Here is a 22,649-nt window from a genome sequence, read left to right on the forward strand (position 1 = left end):
TGTTATATGAGTTAACGATCTGAACACTATTGACTGAGTAGTCTGTCCACACTGATTTGTAAGGCCACATCTGTCACATATCAAGTCCCCATATGTACACAAGTCTGTTGCCCAGCTCTCTGGTGTGTATCATCTGTCTATTTGCTATTTGGGTGCCAATACACACTGTCTGAACCTGTCTCCAAGGGGTCTTTAATCCATGAGATAATTCAGGAACCTTGGTTTGTTGGCATTGTACAGATAAATCAAATCATAGGATGGATTTTCCCCTGTTCAGGCAGCTCTTCCAGCACTATGTAGGACAAGTTTCAGTGCTACAGGGACACAGCAGAAGGGAAGAATAGATTTAACTCAAACTTGCCTTTTACCTCTCTTCTCTTCAGGATATATATATATATATATATATATATATATATATACCCTGTGGTGTTTCAGACTCCAAAATCCATACATGCACACCACCATCTGAGTCTATTCCACATGATGCTGTATTTGATAGTCCCCACCCCCGCCACATTGTTGAGCAACAAAGCCATTTGTCTTTCTAATGATCCAAAGGAAAAGAAAGTTGCCGAGGCAATATTTATAGCCTAGATAATATGAAGTGTTTGTGACAGAGACCATTATATTGGAGATATAAAACATCACCAAATCCCCACATGCATGACTTTAAAAAGATTGAGAAAATTGGAAATAAATTATCCACTTACCAGATGGAGTATTATCTCCTTGGCTTTTTCATAAAAGGACAGAATGAAGTGATCCGGGAGTGGGAGAGAAGGTGAGTGTAGTTACCTACATTTGTTAATTTGCTTTTTTCTCAATTTCCTATATCAAAATAAGCCAAAGTATCCTAGAAAGAATGCTAATTTTATCTTATAAATCAAATTTTAAAAAGCCTGCAACACCCTAAAAATGCCTAATGGTTGCCAAACCCCCTGGGTACCAGAAAATGTCAGTGGGTCTGCCTCAGCAGCCTCAACCACAATCAATCAGACAGGAACATAAAAAGCAAGGCCCAGTGGTTTTCCTAAGCATCCAGGATCTCTCACCAATGACTGAGGTTTAATGAAGAGAGAACTGAGCCCCAGGGACTAAGTCTGCAGAAGGGGAAGATTTCCTAGAGGCATGGACAGCTCCCAACTCCCATCAAATAGTCCAACCAGACCCATTACTCTGTCATTCTTCTCCAGCTTGTAGTGGCAGATTGATTTATCACTGTGCTGCTTCTCCACATCTCCATGGGAGTATTCAAGTGGTGACACCTGTTTCTATACTTTTTTCTCTGTGTGTTTGTGTGTGTGTGTGTGTGTGTGTGTGTGTGTCTTTTCTCTCTTCTCCTGCCTCTGGGTTTACAGATTTGTGGTTTTGTCATAGGAGATGACACCATGTTCTCCTTCACAATCTTACAGATCTCCTTCCACACATCCAAAATTAGTAACTTCTTTACTATAGGAAGCAGATTAACAATTATGGTATTGTTCTTCAGAAAGCTATCTGTGGATCTGTTTGCCCCTATCCTGAAGATAAAAAGTGCATATTGCAATAAACAAAAAAGAATATGGGTTGTTGTCACCTGCCAATGCAAAGTCTCTGCCCAGAAATATTCTTGCTCGCAGTTTAATGAGTCTTATAACAACCAGGGAGCCTTTTCAGAATCTCAAATGAGGCAAAAAGATTATGATTGGTTATCATGGAGAGTCCAGACTTCCTGCCCCAAAAAGTCAGACTCCTAAGCACCTGTACCAGCTCAAGGGTCCTACTCATAGTGGGAGAACCAGAAGTAGTGTGGATCACACCAGAAAATCATTTAATATTGTTTCAAGTAGGGATAAAGGATTTTAAAACAAAGAAACAAACCATAAACCAACCTTTGACCAATTGAAGTTTCTTGGTGCCAATGACCAAGTATCATTGGAGCACTGGGGTCAGGATCTGTACTATTCTCTAATTTAAAATGCTTTGTAATTTAAGAAATTTTTTAAATGCCCAGGTGAAACACAAATAAAGTCTGTAGTTTAGTTAATTATATTGTATTGATGTTAATTTCTTATCTTGGCAAATGTATCCTGATTCTATGAGATTAGGAGAATGTTAGGTAAAAGAACTCTCTGTATTATCTTTGCAACTTTTCTGTTAATTATTCTGAAATCAAAAATTTATTTTTAAATGAATCATCCAGGGCAATAACAGATATCTAAAATTATAGGAGCAAACACAAATGGTTCACACTGAGGTAGAAAAACCAAAAGCCAGGCTGTCCAGACTGTGGATTAGGAAACTGACAATTCAACTGATTATCACCTAACCTTTCTTCATTTATTTTATTATTCTGAGTAAAAGAGCCATCGGATTGATCTCTTACACATGGAAAAATTTAGAATTATTCATAGCCATACCCTGTAAGCCACAATTTCACCAAATATGAAAATTCAGTACAAATTTAATTCTGCAATCTTTTTTTTTAAGATCCCATTTATTTATTGATGAGAGACACAGAGATAGAAGCAGAGACAGGCAGAGGGAGAAGCAGGCTTCCTGCAGGGAGCCCCATGTGGGACTCAATCTGGGGACCCGAGGATCAGGCCCTGAGCCAAAGGCAGATGCTCAGCCACTGAGTCACCCAGGCATCCCTAATTCTGCAATCTTGTAGTTCACCCAGACAATATCAGTTCTGCTGTGTGCGAATGTCGCATTTCTAAGGAAATAGGGAACTAAAGAGTTCCCTAATAAATAAAACAGTATATTGGAAGTAAAAATTTATATGAGATAATATTGAAAGATAAAGAATATTGAAAGCATATGAATTATGATCTTAGAACCACAGGGAGAGCTTTTGCTAAGAGATCTAAGAGCACCCTTTTACAAGTATTTTAGTCAGAAATGATCCTAAGCAGTTAAGGACATGTAATCCCATGTCATGGGGACAGAGTTTCAGGAACACTTCCCCAGTAATTTATCTATGTCAAAGATCCAGTCAGAGTCATTGAGATCTAAGAAGCCAGAAATCAAAAACCCTACTTCATAAATCAGAACAATTTTGTTTTTATGCTTTATAACAGATATTAGCTACAAACAAAATGAACTTCCAGTTTCTAATATTAGGAGAGGCAAGCATTAAAAAGTTCTAGGGAACAGATTCTGAGTGAAACTGTGCCATACCCTGCTGTTATTTAAAAGGATAAATTTCATTTATATTGACATTATATAGTACGGTACCTTGATTGTCTTATTCAAAATATTTTACATTCTCAAAACTTTGTCATAAGGAGGGGAACTTCTGCTATGAGGTCTCAAGTTCCTTAACCACAGATCCTTCTAAGTGGGCATTATTGAGGAACTTCGTATCTATGGCTAAAAAGAACCACCATAATACCCCAATAGATTGTTTGGAGGATAAAATATAAGAACAGAGTTGAAGTTCTTTGAAATTTTTAAAAATAATATTGCAATATACATTTTTTATTTATCAAATCAAGTACCGCTTGGTGCCTATCATTATACTAGGGAAGGAGGTATAAAGTGCTGTTGGATCCCAAGAAGTGCTGGGGTAAAGTGATGACAGGACACACTGGGCACTGGGGAAGAGTGGTGACTGCTCCCAGAATACACTGGGGGAGTCGTCAGTGGTGCCTGCTCCAAGAATGTTCTGGGGGAGTCAGTGATAACTGCTTTCAGGAGATACTGGGGGGTTAAAATGGTGACTGCTCCAAGAGACATGGAGGGTAGAGGGGTGACTACCCTGGAGAAGTCTTCATCCAGACAAGTCCATAGGCTCCATACATAGAACTAAGAGCTAAAATGGGATAAGGACAAAGTACTGTGAAGCACATGAGTAACCCTTCAATCATACTTCAGGACCAAGGAAGGTTTTCCAGGGGAGGGAACATCTAAGTCATAAAAATGAATGAAAATTAGCTAGGCTTTGGGGGAGGGTAGGGAGTGCTGCTGGTATTGGTCCCCACAGTGAGAGAGGCACAAAAGGAAATAAAATCATTTCCTATGACTAGGGCACAAAAGAGAAAAATAAGAGAAGCTGTACCTAGTTCAGGGAGGGAAGGACTTGTAAATTATGTTACAGTTTTGTTTCTTATTCTATCTGATTGAAAATTGAAAGCTAGAAAGGGTCTTGAGCAAGGCAATGACAAATGAATCCACAATTTGATGACATCTTTCTGATTTCACTTTGGGAAAACAGGTTGGAGGGGAGAAAATATGGAAGCAAGGGGAAAAACTATGAAACTATCCAAGTAATTGAGGCAAGAGTAAGTTAGACTAATGTGATGGCAATGAACCCAGAGGAGAGTGGAGAGAACTGGCAGTATGTTTATAGGTTAGAATCAACAGGACTTGGTAATTGATTGGATACATCAGGTATTAGATACATCCAGAAGAGGAATCAGAAACTTAGGCAACTAAAAGGGTAGTACCACCATTCCATGAGATAGGAACTGTGGACAGCAGCTGATATAGGAGTAAAGATAATGAGTCTCTTGGAGGCAAACTGAGATTGACATTCTTAATAGATATCCAGATGGTGATGCAATAGACCAATTGGATATATCTTAAAACTCCTCCTTATATTGGGAATAGAAGTTTGGAACATGTGGAGGCCTTTTGAGAACATTGTCATTGCTATATTAATGTAAGAAGAGAGGAGAAATAATAAAGATGAGAGGGTTTAGTTATTTCTTTGGAAATATGAGAATGTTCAACCCAAAGCATGTATGAGAGAATAACTCAAAGAAACAGACTTATGAAAAAGACTCCAGTTCTGAAAAGAGAAAGGATCAGCCACTTAGCAATTGTGTGCTGTGAGATCTAACCTTTTATGGACAGGCTATCATCTGGGGAGGAAATAATCTGCTCTCTGGCAAGATCCCTCATCAGAGTCACTTATCTCCTTGACTTCTGAAAAGTCAGGGTGGGAATTAAATCTGAAGCAAAGGTGTTAGAGACACACATGGGCCTGAGTGATTACCCACCCTGATTCCCTCATTCATAGAGGAAGGACTAAGGTCCAGAGAGAGAAACCGACTTGCCCCCTGGTCACACATCTGGTCAGCAGGATGTATAAGCCAGGTGTAGTGCTTGGCTTGGCTTACCCTGCCCTTTAAAATCTAAATTAGATGAACTTGAATCCCTATCCCATATCTTATAAAAAACCCTATGCTACCACTTACCCCCCAACTTCTGCAAATTCTTATGGGACTTATGTTTCTCTTTGTCATCTCTGGTTCTAATTTCCGGAATTTGCTAAGTTTCTCATTCTCTACTCTTTCTTGTGCCTCTTCTTTTATCTTCTCCCCTTGGCATTGAGCCAACCAAATATGGGAACAACTGTTTCTTGACTTCTAGACCTCTACCCCTAATCAAGTGTTATCATTTATACAAGGCCACTCTGTGTTATAAATTTTTCTGAACAATTTTATAAAAAATGAAAACACATTATATCATATTTCAATATCATACATATTTTTAGTGAATATTTGACCTTTAAAAAAAAAGTCCCATATATATAATGGAATAATATTTGGTCATAAAAAAGAAAGAAATCTTGCAATTTGCAATAACACTGATGGGTCTTAAAGGCCTTATACTTAGTGAAATAAATATTAAATAATTTCACTTATGTGGAGTCTAAAAAAAAATGAGCTCATAGAAATAGTGAACAGGGATGCCTGGGTGGCTGAGTCAGTTAAGTGTCTGCCTTCCGCTTAGGTCATGATCCCGGTGTCCTGAGATCAAGCCCCACATTGAGCTCCCTGCTCCACTGGGAGTCTGCTTTTCTCTCTCCTTCTGTCACTCCCCCTCGCTTGTGCTCTCTCTCATGTGCACTCTGTCAAATAAATAAATAAAAATAAAATCTTAAAAAAAATGACATAGAGAACAGATTGCTGGCTGTCTGAGGTGAGGGTGCCTGCTATGGGTGAAATGGATGAAGGAGGTCAGAAAGTACAAACTTCCAATTATAAAATAAATAAGTTCTGGGGATGTAACATACAACATAAGATTATAGTTAATAATACTGTATTGCATATTTGAAAGTTGCTAAGAAAGTAGATTTTGAATATTCTTGTTACAAGAAAAAATTATAACTATGTATGCTGATGGATGTTGACCAGACTTACGGTGGTGATCATTTTGCAATATATACAATTATTGAATCATTACACTGGACACCTGAAACTATTGTAGTGTTATGTGGTAATTATACCTCAAAAAATTTTTAAAAGTCCCTCTACCCTTTTTCTGACAACACAAGCAGCAACTATCTTAATCTCTATTTCTTATACTCTTGCCAACTAATTCTCTCCTCCTTTCCTTCTCCCTTTCCTTCTTCCACTTTTGCGTTCCCTAGCCTTTCATCCCAAGTGCTAATCAGCGTTTATTTCCTCCCTAAAGAAACTGGAGGTACTTGCTAAAATATAGTTTTTCTCATTCCATTTTACAGATCTGGTCCTATTTGCTGGGCACTAAGCCAGGTATCTAGTCCTTTTGGCTTTGAGAAAACTTCCAAATTTCCCAAGTCCTGCAAGCTCGCTGCCTGCTTCACCTGTCTTTCCTGGAGGTATTAGCATGTAACTCACAGAATCATGCATATGTTTGGAGGGAGGTGAACTGAGCCAGTCAGTTTGTCCTATTGTCTTTTAATTGCTTTCAGCCCTGCAGACTTCAAACAACTTTCTTCATCCTTCAGCTCAGCACTGATTTATTCAGTTTGTGCAAGCAATTTGTTCACTTTTAATTAGACCCAACTTAATTATTTTGTCAGTAAAATAAACCAAAAGAATCTATAAAACAACTTTTAAGTAAAATCACATTTCTGCCTGGAGGGATATAAAAAATGAAATTATGCATCTCATTTTACCTGCCTCTTACAAAGAAAAGATTGCCTACATTGTCTTTTGATTTCCCAAGATCTTTTGCCTTTATTAAGAAGTTACTTGGGAAATCAGGGTTGGAATAGAGGAAAGAAAATGGGTAAAGGTAGTTTTCAATAGAAAGCATGTATTTAAGTGCATAAGCTAGAATCTCTTCAGGTTTATTCTTTGGCAGTCCCCAGTTTACTATGATCTGGGAGCTAAGGGTACAAATTTCCTACTCCATCCCCAGAGCTTGTCTACGGCCATACCACCCTGAACGCGCCCGATCTCGTCTGATCTCGGAAGCTAAGCAGGGTCGGGCCTGGTTAGTACTTGGATGGGAGTCCATCCCCAGAGCTTCTAACTCAGTAGGTCTGAGAGGTAGGAACAAGAGACAGAGCTCCTCATTTGCCTATTCTTACACGTTCTGAATTCATCCCTGCTTCCAGATACGTAGGCTTTCTTATTCACTAATTGAACACTTCTGCTTCTCCAGGAAGCTTGCCTTGTCCTACTCAGGGACTCAGATTTTCTTCTATCTTTGACAACTTTCAGAGCTTACTGTCTGTGTTTATACAATTCCCTATTGATAGCCTGTTACCTTTCCTGTGTTACCTTGTCTCTTCAACCATCTTGTTGGGGTGGGAACTGTGAGTTATGGAACTTTTTCTTTGCATTTATCTAAATACCCTCTATTCAGTTCCATGCTCACTCTGCTATGCTAGTGTTTCCAACCTTCCAAAGCCTTTTGTCATCAAAGAATTTCATAACCTACACCTAAGAGTTGGTATAATTTTAGTATCACGGATTGAGAAAATATATAATAGCAAAAGCTTACCATGAAATCAGTAACGCCTTTAAACAAATCTGCAATATATCCATTTCAACCATATCTGCTACATTTAAAAGTAGTGGCTCACATTTGCAACAACATGGGTGCAGCTAGAGAGTATATAAGCAAATTAAGTCAGAGAAAGACAACTATTATATGATTTCACCATATGTGGAATTTAAGAAATGAAACAAACAAGCAAAAAGTAAAAAATAGAGAGAGGAAAACCAAAGAACGGGCTCTTAACTATAGAGATCAAACTGATGGTTACCAGAGGGGATCAGGGGAAAGGGAATGGGTATAATAGGTGATGGGGATGAAGGAGTGCACTTGTGATGAACACAGGGTGATATATAGAAGTCTTGAATTACTATATTGCGTATCTGAAACTATTTTTTTATATCTGAAACTATTATAACAGTGTGTGTTAAGTAAATGAAACTAAAATAAAAACTCAAAAAGAAAAAATGGTGGCTCACATAGCATATGAATTCCATCTACAGACTATACCAGGAGCACACATGAATTCTCTAATATCTCACTATCATCAGCCTTAACTCAGGGCAGCATCTAAGGGACAGAATTTAGGGATCACTCTCTTGGCCTCAAATTTGAAGGAGGATACCCAAATAGAAGATATCAAAGTCTTTAGAAAGTCTAGGATCCCTTTCTTCAGCTGACAGGAAATAATGACAGGTCTGACTACATCCTAACTGCTGCACTGCATTGGATTAATCCTACACCCAATTCTACAGAGAAATGTCATTTAATCTAGGACGGGCAGAGACCACCAAAACTCACCAAAGATTCTGTATTCCCCACATAGCTCAGCCTCCCTTGTAGCTGAGGTTAGACCATATGGCTGATTCTGGCTATTCTCATTTGACTATGAGCAAAGTAATGTAGTTCACTCCTACCTCCCTATTATGGCTCTATTTAAAACCACATGTTGAGATAATGAGGCAAAGGGAATCCGGCCCCCTGAGCCAATGGATTGAGAAGAGTTACTTTGGAGCTGCAAACTTTTCATAGGTTGTACTAAGCCACTGAGATTTGGGGCTTTGTCTCAGCCTGGACTATAGCCTCGCCTGACTAGGACACTAGGCAAAGCATGAAGAAAGGGCCTTCAAGGGAGAGGAACTACTAACCACCTAGATTCTCACACATGTGCATGCATGCACATATAGGGTGGAGGTAGGCAGGGGTAGCAGAGAAAAGAGAATGCTTGGAGTATTTGAGAATATTGAGTAAGAAGAAAAGAGGTAGGTAGGAGCTGGGTCACATGAAGTGTCATGTAGGCCACAGTGAGAAGTCTGGGTTTTATATGAAAACAACATTATCATTGAGAATATTAAGAGGAGACCTGACATGATCTGATTTGCACTTTGGAAAATAACTTTGTCTGTTATGGGGAAACTAGGTTGGAAAGGGAGCAAGCAAGGATGGAGGAACCTGATGGAAGTCTGTGCAGTTGTCTATACAAGATATGATAATGTCTTTTATTAGATTGGAAGGAAGCAGTAGAAATGTTGAGAAGCAGCTGTATTTGAAAAATATTTAGAAGGTGAAAATGGGTAGAATTTAAAAATAGATTGCCTGTTCATCAAAAAAAAAAAAAGTGAAATCTTACCATTTGCAATGACATGGATGAACTACAAGGTATTATGCTAAGTGAAATAAGTCAGAGAAAGACAAATATAAAATTTCAGTCATATGTGGAATTTAAGAAACAAAACAGGTGAACATAGGGGAAGGGAGGGAAAAATATAATAAAAAGAAATCAGAGAGGGAGACAAACCAGAAGAGACTCTTAATTATAGGAAATAAACTGAAGGTTGCTGAAAGGGAGGTGGATGGAAGGGTGGGGTAACTGGGTGATGGTATTCAGGAGGGCACATGATGTGATGAGCACTGGGTGTTATATGCAACTGATGAATCACTAAACTCTATCTCTGAAACTAATAATACACTATGTGTTAATTAATTGATGTTAAATAAATTTAAAAATTAGATTGTACCAAAAAAAAGAAATAAAAAATAACTTCCAGGTCATTCAGGTAAAGGGAGATGCTACTCATAGGAATGGGGGCTACTGGAACCAAAGTGAATTTTGGAGAGAATCCAAAGCTTTAGAAACGTTAAAGCTGTGATATCTAGAAAAGAAGAGAAGATGGCAAAGAAGCAGTGGGATACTTTTGACCAAAACCCATGAGAGAGGGCTGAGCTTCAAGTACACCTACTGTGAGACCAGTACCTGGTAGGTACCTGGTGATGCCCTAAACTCCACAAACCTGAGAAGTAATGAAGTATAACATAGCAGACCATAGAACTTTCTTTTCATCTGTTTAAGAAACAATTGCTGTCCTTGAAAATCCGTTGGAGTAAGGCTCTTACGGACCAAGATGCTAAGAAAAAATCAGGGTAAATCACATTCACAAAAAAGACTAGTGATGGAGACTGAGTGTGGTATGCTATTGATGATTGAGTTCTGTAAAGATCTACCCTCTGATCACTTCCACAACAACCCATTCTGTAGGATTTCATTTGTCATGTGTTGTCATTATCTTCTACAGAAGTACATCCTTCTAATTAATTTCATTCAAGGTGATTGCTATTTCTTTCTCACTCTGCCTTCCCCTTTCACACTGGTCCCTACTCTCACCAGCCTCCAAACCCACAATCCACACCCCACCCTGTGCCGGGGCCTCAGACACATTTCTTATTCAATATTTCTTTCTCTCTGGAGGAAGTCAGCATCTGGCATCCTAATTATAGGACACGTTTTGTAGCCTGTGAATGAGGCACAATCACAGCTCTTACTCTTCCCATTGGGCAGGACATAGCACTTGCTGGTGCTTACAAGAACTGATTGCACACAGCAGCTGTATGTAGAATCCTGTAGCTGAGTACAAGGCAAATGAAGGCTCTGACGCTCTGTCATCCTAAGGCTTCTAGCCTCTCTGAATTCCACTGAAGAATAAGGTCTCCCCTTGGGCTGGCCATTCCTTTCCCAAGAATGCCTTACCAAACTTTCCCAGGCAGGTTCCAGAACTGGAAGCCCTAGTAAGGGGCTTTCAAACTGGGATTTCTGTTTTGTGGCCTGCAACTAAACACGTTGCCTTGAATCTAAAATGTCATCAATTTAATATGTTGTGAGAGACACCTGGGGGGCTCAGTGGTTGAGCATCTGTCTTTGGCTCAGGTCGTGATCCTGTGGTCCTGGGATCGAGTCCCATATGGGGCTCTGTGCATGGAGCCTGCTTCTCCCTCTGCCTGTGTCTCTCATGAACAAATAAATCTTTTTTAAAAAATGAATATGTTGTGAGGGTAAAAAGAAAAAAAGAAATATTACCATATCAATTATGTGACATATCCTAGGTTCAAAATATTAAAATGTGAAGAAAAAAGTACATCTTGGATTCTAACACATAGAGGTTTTTCTGAAAGAGGGGAGGAAGGAGTTTCCAGAGAGGTATTATTTTATTCCCCTTACTGTTGTTTCTCCATCTGTAAAATGGGTATAAGTAAAATAGGTAGAAGACTACTATTTAAAAGTAATTTCCTCAAGCAAATCCAATCAGAATAAGTGGGAAAAAACAAAATGAATAGGGAATTGGTAATAAGCTTGTTGTATTACAAATCTTTCCTTGATCTCAGAGAATGGATAGGAATCAGGTTCTCTGGATTTTTTATTTAATTTAGGATTGATGAAAAAACTTTTGTTGCTGCTGCCTTTGTTGTTTTGACACTTCTTTAGGAAACAAACAAAAAACTTGCAAAACATATTAGCAGCCTTTCTTGCATTAGTAGATAAGCATCAAATGATGGAAATGACTGACACTTTCTCTATAATTGGTGATGTTTCTGAACCTGGTTCTCAGAATAGCAAAGAGAGATATAGAAGGTCTAGGACAACGTTGTGATAATGACCCAACCATTTTTATTTCAATAAAAGTAGGTCCATGTTAGTGTCTTGAAAAAATAATATATATCAAACCCCTAATTTCAGATATCAATATTATACCATTGTTATAGTCAACATTATATCAGTGTTAGTCAGTTTTTAAGCTTTTAAACAGTGAGCTGACTTGACTTGCACTTAATAAAACAAATGACCTTTGAGTATGGAAAAATTGGAAACGTGATTCAAGAATGATTGCATTTGGGGGAAAACTGATATAATTGATTAAGGACATACTACCCCTGATTATTTTAAGGTGGCTATTGTTTGTTAACTACATGTCTAAGAGGAAATTATTTTATGAGGTTTACACATTTTGTAGCACTCACGATAGAATGTCTTTTAAAAACCCCTGCAGTTTATTGAAGGCCAAAGTTTCTTAGATTCTAATTAATTCTAGTATCAAGATAGTGTGCTGCTTATCAAGAATCTAAGTGTAGACTAAATTTAATTTTATAGGGTTTTTTTTCCTTCATGATCCTGCCTAACTGATATAATTCTTAAAGAACTGGACATGAAGGGAAAATAATTCTCTAGTCTCCACTTATTACTGTTTGCTAGCCTTAACTTGAATTTTCTTGCAATTTTTAAAATCAATATTTGCTCTAGCCACCGGACAATTGCAAATGTGGCTTCTTCCTAGGATACTCTTACTTCCAGTCACACACACACACACACACACACACACACACACCACAAACACACTTATTCCATACAGTTGCCTCTCATTCATCCCCCTGATCAGAGACAAGGTCACATCACTCAGTAATGCCCTGTTCTGCTTTGTGGCACTTACCATGGTTGGTGAATACACAGTTGACTCCTAAAGAGTGTGTGGGTTAGGGAGACAGGCATCCCACCCAGTCAAAAATCCACGTATAACTTTTGACTCCAAAACTTAACCACTAATAATCTATTGTAGACTAGAAACCTTTGGAAACATAGTCAATTAGCACATATTTTTAATGTTATATGTATTACATATTGTATTCTTACAATGAAGTAAGCTGGAAAAAAAAATGTTATTGGGACACCTGGGTGGCTCAGCGGTTGAACATTTGTCTTTGGCTCAGGGCGTGATCCCGGATTACAGGGATGGAGTCCCGCATCGGGACTGCATGGAACCTGCTTCTTCTCCCTCTGCCTGTGTCTCTGGCTCTCTCTGTGTGTCTCTCATGAATAAATAAATAAAATCTTAAAAAAAAAAAGAAAACTTATTTAAAAAATCATAAGAGAGGGGCACCTGGGTGGCTCAGTGGTTGAACGTCTGCCTTCGGCTCAGGTTGTTATCCTGGGGTCCTGGGATCAAGTTCCACGTTGGGTTGCCTGTATGGAGCCTGCTCTTCCCTCTGCCTGTGTCTCTGCCTCTCTCTCTCTGTCTCTCATGAATAAATAAATAAAATCTTTAAAAAATCATGATATGATTTTTACAGTATGTATTTATAAATACATTTACAGTACTATGTTGTATAAAAAAATCCACATATAAGCATACACATGTGGTTCAAACCCATGTTGTTCAAGGGTCAACTTTATATTTATTTCTTTGAGTATGTGTTTGGCATCTGTCAACCTCACTAGAGTGCAAGCTCCAGAAGAAAGAGATGGATGTGTAAGTTTTACTCACTTAGTACAAAACAAATATTTTTTGGTTCAGAGAATGACTGGTTGGTTGACTCCAACAGTGAAACTGGAATTTGCTAAAGATGGGGTTTACTTGGTTCATTAAAATAAAAAATGAAAAGAACTGGGGCTAATTGGAATATGGGCCAGACAAGATGGAGAAAATCAGGGAACGAGAAGAGGATTTCTCAGTAAATTGTAATTAACTCAGTATGTTAGGCTAATGGTCCACCAAATAGAAATATATCCCCTACCATCTAGAGGACATTCTGCCCAGGTGAAAATGATAGTGGTGCTAGGAAGAATTACTACTTCAAGCCATAAGGATCTGAGTGTGATTTAATAAAACCAGAAACTTCTCAAGTTTATTGTTAATGAGAGGTTCCATTTCAGAAAATTAGAATAAAAGACTCTTATAACTGGATGGACCCTGTAGAGTTGCTTCAGACATGCCCCTCCCTTTATGCAAGCAGTAATAAACCACACCTCAGATAAAAGGATTACACAATCCCCCTTTGTTTCTTGTTCTACTTTTGGAAAGAAGTAACTTACTTGGAAGAAAGAGGAAGCATTGGGTTAAGGAGCTGTCTTCCTATCCTATCCTGGCCCCACCCAGCCCATTCTTGTGTGCTTTAGCCAAAATAAAGCCTGGGATCCACAACCCTGGTCAGGTGTTTACCCTGCCTAAAGTTCTTCCTTTCTACTCTCAGCATAACAGCCTTAACAAGGCCAGCTGGTCCTTGTCTGTCCCTCCAGCATCAACTTTCGCTGTTCTTTGTCTCTCACTTCATGTATTCTATAGGGCACGCCTATGAACTTTGTTTCTAGAACCAGTTCTTCTGCCTGGAACGTCCCTGCACAACCTTCCAACCTAGTATACATATACAGCTATACATATACACACACATATACAAACATGCGTACATTATTTTCTGAACCATTGAAACATCTTGCCCATTTACCCATAACTACTTTAGGGTGAATTTCCTAGGAACAAGAACATTTTCATTTATAATCACAATACAATTATTATAATGGGGAAATTTGACATTATTAAAATACTATTACTAGTCCTGAAATCATTTTTAAATGTTATGAATTGTCTATTTATGTCCTTTATGCCTATTTTATCTCCCCCCCCCCCCCAGGCCAGGATACAGCCCAAGATCACACATTACATTTACTTATCATATCTTTTAGTCAGAAAGTTTCCCTGCCTGTCTTTGACTTTTAACATTTAACACCTTTGACATAAATTAATTATTTTGTAAAATAATCCCCAGTTTGAGGCTTTTTCAATATTTCCTTGTGACTACCACAGAAATGATGCCATGTCCTTGGTTCATCATAACAGGAGGTACAGAATGTCAGGTTATACCATGTTGGTGATTTTGCTTTAATGTCTTGGGTAAGGTGGTATCTGCCTTTACTGCAATGATTCTTTCTTTGGCATTGTAATTAATAATTTGGGGGAAGATACCTTGAAACTATAGAAATATTTGGTTCCTCATCAAATTTAAGTTCACTTGTTTGGCATCCATTTTACATCTGCTTTATTTTTAAGAAAGCTTATTTTACAATGTTAATAAAGAAAAGCAAAGGATGTGACATAAATAATGGACTTTTTAATCCACCCCACCTAAAATACCTGCTTCTGCCATATCAATCCAATCTTCCTTTATGAAGTCCTTATTACCTTCAGTTAAGAGAAGTCTGATATGTATGGCATTAGCCACAGCAAGATTTCTCATTTGCATTTTCAACTCTATTCATGAATTATCTTTTCATTTCTTTTTCTTTTATAATAATAAAAAAATCCATGAAAGGGACATTTTTTATAATGAGAAAGAAAATATGTAATATTATTTCTAGCTTACCATATGTCATAATATTGCTTTGGCCACATTATGATGAGCATCAGTAATTGCATTTATTTTTTCATGCTTGCTACAAGGGTTCACTTAAGACTCTGAAGAGCTCTTCTGGATTGAAAATCATTTGGATTGATTAAACTCATGAGGAGAATTATGATAAGGGTCAGATCATATGGGCATCAGAAGGTAAAATATTAACATTTAAACTAGAAATGGAACTTTTTCTCTTTAAAGAATCATATTTTCAATGACAGGTGAGATTTCTCATTGTAAGATTAATAATACCTGACGGTTCATTTGTCCATTTATTCAAAAGAAAATTATCCTGTGAGCCTACTAAGTGAGAACCCTCATCACATACAACTTCTTACAAAGAATGTATTTGAATATCCTTCAGGGTCTTTAAGCAAGAATGGCCAGAAGAAAACTTGAAGGCTTGCTTATAGGTTCCATTAAAAGAGCTCAAGAACTGGAATATCCTAGAAAAAGTAGTATTTGTCCACCATCTAGGAGGATTATCTGAATAAGTGCTCAGTTTCAGAAACTACTAAATGGAGTTGGAGAGGAAGGAAGGGGTCTCCCACCTTCAACCCCAGTCAACCACACTGAAAAAGAAAAAAAAAAAAAAGTGTACATAGAATGACATTCTGTACAGCCCAGTCACCTCAGGCCAAAGTTTCCTAGGAAAGAAACTGTCTCCTCTGTCCTACCTATGACTCTCATTTGAGGTTCTGACCACAAATGAGGTTCCCCAAAATATCAGTACCAGAAAATTTTAGAGCTAGAAAACACCTTTCCCTTTAAGACATGGCTCAGCATACTTTTATGTACTATGTAATTCATTTCCCTAAAAAGTTTGTGAAAAAATTAGAATAAAACTAGTTTTCCTCATAGTACAGTGAGGACACTGAAGACCATGAAAGAGAGGGACAACCCAAGTTAGGAAGATACAGATCTCATTCTGACCTCTAGGGCCATAGCCTACAGGGCCATACTTTTCCTGATAGGCCCAACAAGGTCATCAGCACCCTCCCTGTATCTTAAATGCTTTCATGGTGCTTATCATGGTGATTTTTGTGTATTTATATGATTATTTGCTTTATGTCTTTCATTCTTGAACACATGGTTTCTGGGATTGAACCTATTTTTCTGACTTTGTATCCCAGAATCTATCTTGGATGGATGAGTGGACAAGTGGTAAGCCAGTATACCACATATTTACTTCTGACCATGGCAACTACATGTGTCTGTTTTCAGATCATAACTTACTGCCAGAAATGGCTCTTTCAGTGGACTCAGCTTGGCACCGGTGGCAATGGCGAGTCAGAGATGCGCTCCCTCAGTCGCCATCAGAAGCCACACCACTGTTGTCCCAAGAGAAGGGGAGGCAAAGCTACAACCTGACACAGCAGCGGGTCGTGTTCCCCAACAACAGCATGTGCCACCAAGATTGGGCAGAGGTCTCCAGGAGATACTCCGGCAACAGAATCTGCACAACCAAATATACCTTCCTCACCTTCCTGCCGCAGAATCTCTTTGAGCAGTTTCATAGGTACACAACCACTTAGCTAAATAATATGTGCTTTAACCAAGTTTTTGCCAGTATTTCTGGACAAAGATGTTGCCCTCTGAGCCACCTATCCTTTAACATCTAAATGCATATATCTTGAAAAGACTTGTCATTCATTTGCTCATTCATTCATTCAATAAATATCAGATTCTAATCTGTGTTAGGGCATGTGTTAGCTGCTAGAGATACGTGAGGGAAAAAAAAAAACGAGAGAGAGATAGCCCTGACTATACTTTCTAGTGAAAGAAACAGATTTAATTTTAAGAATTATATAAACTGATGTAAAATTAGAACTTCGATAAATACTTCCACGGAGAAGTATATGTAATCTTAGAGTGAATAAGAGAGAGATCTGCCCTTGTTAAGAAATTCAGAAAAGACTTCCAGGAGAAAGTGACAATTGAAGTATAACCTGAAAGAAGAGAATGCATTAACTGGGTAAAAACAAAAGTCAGGAAGGGAGCCAGGGGAATGTTCTTGCCAACAAACCTTCATGTGCAAAGACATAGTAGCAAGAGGGAGAAAGATGCACTTGGAAAACCTAAAAATGTAAGCCATAATTTTGAGTTAGTACATGAAAGATCATCTTTTAATTATAAAGCAAAATATCTACCTAGATATCATCCTAAATTTGTATATCAAGCTATAATTCATTTAACAACTACTATGATTGAGAACCCTCTATTGTGTGTGTAACAAATATTATCCTTTGTAATATTTATATGAGTCCTTTAAAGTAGGTAGTGGTATCCCCATTTTATACAAGTTGAAACAAGCCCCAGAAAGTCACAAAACTAGTGAACAGTTCGAGTTTGAATATAACTGCATGTAGCTTTAAATTCCTTACCATAATTCAAAGTGATACTGAAAGAGAACGTCACTTTAGTTGGTAAGGGCCAACAGTAGGGAAGAAATAGTGTGGAGAGTATATTTTCTTCCCCTTGGCTTTCACTCACACTTTTCTTGCTCCTTCCAGATGGGCTAACCTCTATTTTCTGTTCCTGGTGATTCTGAACTGGATGCCCTCCATGGAAGTTTTCCACAGAGAAATCACCATGTTACCATTGGCCATTGTACTATTCATCATCATGGTCAAGGATGGCATGGAGGACTTCAAGAGACATTGTTTTGATAGAGAGATCAACTGCTCCAACATCTGGATATATGAAAGGTAAGAGAAATCATCCTTCTCTTTGCTTTCTTGAGAATAGGTTATATAAACTCATCAGCTTTTTCAAAGGATTGGTCTCTCTTCTCATTTTGTTTTCTTAAGTTCACTTAATTCAGTGATTCTCAACTGAGGCGATTTTTCCCAGCAGTGAATATTTGACAATGTCTGGAGACATTTTTGGCTGCCACATTGGGAAGGAATATGACAATGACATGTAGTGGATAAAGGCAGAAGGATGATGCTAAACATCTTACAATATACAGGACAGCCCTCCACAACAAAGAATGTCAATAGTGCTGAGATTTAGAAACCTTAACTTAACATGTGTAAACACTCAAATTATTAAGTATAAGAATGCTATATTATTAACAGTGGGGTTGAAAGCTCAAGAATTGACTCTAGAACTGACTAGTTCATCTCAAGAGACCTCGTTGAAGCGCAGCTCTTTGGAGAGTGACAGGCAATGTCTCCCAACATGAAAATGTGTACTATTTTTAAAGCATCTGAGGCTCCTTGTTTTTAAAACTTAACCAGGTAGGCTTTAGGACCTAGAGTTGGCACAACTGTCCTTGGCTGCCTGGGTGGAAAAGGAAGATCCATGTGGGTGACGTCTACATTCCAACAGGCGGAGTCTCAATAGGTAGAAGGAAGTGGACTGGCAGGTGTACACCTGTTCTCCGCAAGCTTTTTCCTTGTCATTTCTCACCTGGTGTTTGTAAACCAGCTACTTATTTTTAATTTTCCTTTTGAAAGAAGAGAGAAATTTCCAGCAGAGAAGGCAAGTAAAAGATATCAGGGACATGACTCACTAGCAGCTGAACAATGGAACTGATTAGGGAAAAAATTCTTTTACAAGGAACTCACATGCCCTGCTATGAGAATTAAAGAGACGGGATTGAGCAGAGATGAGAAAGGAAGGGAAGAAACGGCAGAAAAGGAAAGAAGACAAGAAACGAGTGGTAATCTCCAACTTGTCCTTTGAAAGATGGTCCTACAAAGAGAATCCCAACAGGAATTACTGTGGGAATCAAATTAAGACCAGCAAGTACACTGTGTTGTCCTTCATACCCAAGAACATCTTTGAACAGCTACACCGTTTTGCCAATCTCTATTTTCTGGGCATTGTGGTTCTGAATTTTGTGCCTGTGGTTAATGCTTTCCAGCCTGAGGTGAGCATGATACCTATCTGTATCATTCTGGCAGTCACTGCCATCAAAGATGCTTGGGAAGACCTCCGGAGATACAAATCTGATAAAGTGATCAATAACCAGGAGTGTCTCATCTATATCAGGTAAAGCAAAACCCAATGGGGAAGTCTTGTGAGCCTAGGTCTGATCTTTCTGGGGCTGCTACCACTACTACTACTATTTATAGAGGGAATGGAGTAGGGAGATAGCATCATTTTATTTCAGTGAAGCTGTTTAATTCTCTACAGTCAGAATTATTATCTAAAACCAAATTTTAAAAAGTGGAGGCTTGAATCTGTTGTATATATATTTTAATATATCTATTTGAGAGAGAGTGTGTGCAAGCAGGAAGAGGGAGAGGCACAAGCAGACTCTGCGCTGAGTGTAGAGTCTGAGGTGGGGCTGATCTTATAACCCTGAGATCATGATCTGAGCCAAAACCAAGAATCTGACACTTAACCCACATAATCAACTGATCCACCCAAGCACCCCTTGAATACATTGTTTGTTAAAATTAGAAGAGAAGACCTTAATGTGGCATTTTCTTTGGTGGTTCAAAAGCACTTACCATTTAAGAGTTTTGTATAAAGTCTTACCCATTCTTAGTCCAGTGTGACTATAAGCACACTAGAGCATATTTGGAGACTCTTGGAGGGAAGAGGCATCGCTGTTTTTCAGGAGAGCAGTAGTAGAACATTTTATTAGATAAACTGGATACACACTACTTGGGTCAAATCACTCATGAACCATATGATGTTAGGCAGGTGACCCAACTTCTCTGAGCCTTGTTTTATCATCTAAAGTTCTGTAGTCACTGTGGCCACTCTTAGAATGAAAGGGGCTGGCTTCAAGATATGTACTGCAGCCATTTAGGAGCTTTCTTCTAAGGAGGAGTTCTCTTTCCCAGGAGAATGGAAGTAACTGGTAACCAACTTAGAGCTGGCTGATGAGCGGGTTTCTAAGAGATTATCAAATGCAAAGGGCTCATTTGTCTCCAGGGAATCTCTATGAAAAACTCCATGCCCTCCCTCAGCATCACATGTCTTCTGGAGGCTTTGCTTGCAGGGCCACAGTTACATGTCTAAGAAAGTTCTCTGAAGAGAGAGAGAGAGAGAGAGACAGAGACAGAGACAGAGAGAGACAGAGACAGAGAGAGAGTTTTCAGCTAAATCTAATTGTTTTGATTGTTGTTAGCCCACTGAACACCTAGAGATGAGATTTAGTCTTTCCTCACCTTTGAATAATAAAATCATAAAGATAGGGAAAATGATTGTCAGGTTGCTTTCTTTGAAGAGACTGTCACCAGTCAACCCCATCACTTTTTGTTTGCTACTTTTCTCCTTTGTTGTGTTTCTCAGAGAAGACACACAATGGTGAGCCAGGAAGCTGGTTCTTTAGGGAAGAATGAGTGTGGACCTCAATTACCTTGATCTGATTCTCCTTTATCTGCCAGAAATCCTCAGCTCTATGCTTCCTAGAATTATGGGCCTGTTCTTGGGGATAATGTCAGTGTTGATCAGATCCTGATCTGATCCAGTGTCGATCAGATCCTGATCTGATTCTGATCCTGATCCTGACCTGAGGTGGGATTTGGTCTGATGTAGGCTAGGCTGTTGTTCTGTTCTCAAAATAGCTTCCAGAGAACAGAGAAAAACCGAGGTGATAGCAATCCTAGCAAAAAGAGACTTTGGTCCACAGGTTCATTGGCAGTGAGCGACATAGAGGTTCTATCGTAGCAGTATTTCCCAAAGTATATTCAGTGGAAAAATAATGACAAAGGGGTGGTGTCCAAAAAAAGGACACTTATGATAAAAAAATTATGCATTGGCCCTCTTAACCGATGTTCCAGGAGGGAACTAAGAAAAGTTGTACAGTAAAAAAATCTGTCCATCCTTAGCTCAGTGTTATTCCAAACTTACTTAACCTTGGAAAAATTTTTAACATATATTAACATTTCAATTTGGGGAATTTTACCTTCTTCAATATAGCAAAATAATTGACTACAGGGCTAGGCAGGTAATTGAATGAATCAGAGAGACTAGATACAAAGAGAAAAGCAATATTATCTGTGTACTGATAAATGGGAGCTGATCCTCGACATCAGAGTCCAGATGAGATAGGGAATGGTGGGCCCTGTGGCAAACAGGGGGACTGGTGTTCTTGTACAGGAGGCAGAACTGGTTAGCATGTGGCAATATAGGCCTAGTGTAGCCAGATTGTCTGAACTTTATTAAAGGAGCTTAGAAGTTAATACTTTTATTTGAAATAACCTCATATTTAAATGAAATAACCTGCTATAATTTTTTCAAATACTTCATGCCTATTTTGTTTGACTTGAAGTTCTTATTTTGCTGGAAGCCCCTATTTTGCAAACTTTGCTTTATAATTTGGTCCTAAGGAATCTGGAGTGTCTGCAAAAGAGTTATTAGATTCTTCTTTTGAGATTCATCTTGAGTGAGGGAACCTCACTCTTTGGGCAGGGATGGGGTGTGACTGGTTTTTTTGGTTTTCTTTTGTTTGTTTTGTTTTTTATTTAAATTCAGTAAGTTTACATATAATGTATTATTGGTTTCAGAGGTAGAGGTAGTGATTCATCAGTCTTATATAATGCCTAGTGCTCATTACATCACATGCCCTCCTTAATGTTCATCACCCAGTTACCCTTGTCCCCCATCCCCTCCCCTCCAGAAACCCTCAGTTTGTTTCCTACATTAAGAGTCTATAAGGCTTGCCTCCCTCTCTGATTTCTTGTTTTATTTTTTCCTCTCTTCCCCTATAATCCTGTTTTGTTTCTAAAATTCCACTATGGGTGTGACTTTGAAGTTACACAGGCCTGGTATTCAGTAGGTCTAAACTTTAGGCCCAGGTCTGTGACTAACTAATAATACCTTAGAAAAGTCATTTAAATCTCTGGATCTCAGTTTCCACTTTTATAAACCTTGAAGTCAGACTAGATCTTGTCCTATGAAATGGGCTGGGAAAGAACAGAATCTACAACCAAATAAATTTGGAAAATAGGACATACTTGATGTTTCTCTTGAATCTAACAATGCACATTAGCATAATAAAGGTCCTGGGAGGACCCTCTGTAAGTAACCTATGGAATCTTGCTTAACTCAGCTGTGTCTGTTGAAATACTCTCTGCTGTAAGCAGCAGAAACCAACTCAATTTTTTTTTTCAAGATGTTCTTTATTTATTCATGAGAGACACACAGAGAGAGAGAGGCAGAGACACAGGCAGAGGGAGAAGCAGACTCCATGCAGGGAGCCCAATTTGGGACTCCATCCCAGGTCTCCAGGATCTTGCCTTGGGCTGAAGACAGGCACTAAGCCACTAAGCCACGCAGGGATCCCCCCAACTCAAATTTAAACAACGAATAGAGTTGTTGGTTTAAGGCACTACAAATGCTCTGAGATGGGCAGGTGATTAGGTATAGTTGAGTCTTCATTCTAGATATAGCACTTAGCTGTCCTTTTCATTCAGTCCCCTCTGTATCATCTTAACCCTCAGGCAGACTTCCCTCAGGCAGCAAGACTGGCTGCAGCAGCTCCAGCCTTCATATCT

At 38.6% G+C, this 22,649-nt stretch overlaps 1 protein-coding gene and 1 pseudogene across 9 annotated transcripts in view; both read left to right on the forward strand.

Moving 5' to 3' along the window:
- The window catches only part of ATP10B (ATPase phospholipid transporting 10B (putative)), a 313,614-nt gene that overhangs the window by 194,809 nt on the left and 96,156 nt on the right, over positions 1-22,649 (forward strand). For 8 of the 9 annotated variants that reach the window (XM_049109180.1, XM_035715175.2, XM_049109178.1 and 5 more), the window contains 2 exons: positions 16,414-16,708; positions 17,703-17,897. In XM_049109180.1, coding sequence (XP_048965137.1) covers positions 16,434-16,708; positions 17,703-17,897 — 470 coding nt within the window. In that variant the 5' untranslated portion in view covers positions 16,414-16,433. Of the gene's footprint in view, positions 1-16,413; positions 16,709-17,702; positions 17,898-18,526; positions 19,189-22,649 lie in introns of those variants that run through there. The other variant, XM_035715180.2, reaches the window with a different exon arrangement.
- LOC112652055 (5S ribosomal RNA) lies at positions 7,122-7,241 on the forward strand (annotated as a pseudogene).

The sequence above is a fragment of the Canis lupus genome, chromosome 4 (genome assembly GCF_003254725.2).
Source record: "Canis lupus dingo isolate Sandy chromosome 4, ASM325472v2, whole genome shotgun sequence".
Taxonomy (NCBI): domain Eukaryota; kingdom Metazoa; phylum Chordata; class Mammalia; order Carnivora; family Canidae; genus Canis; species Canis lupus.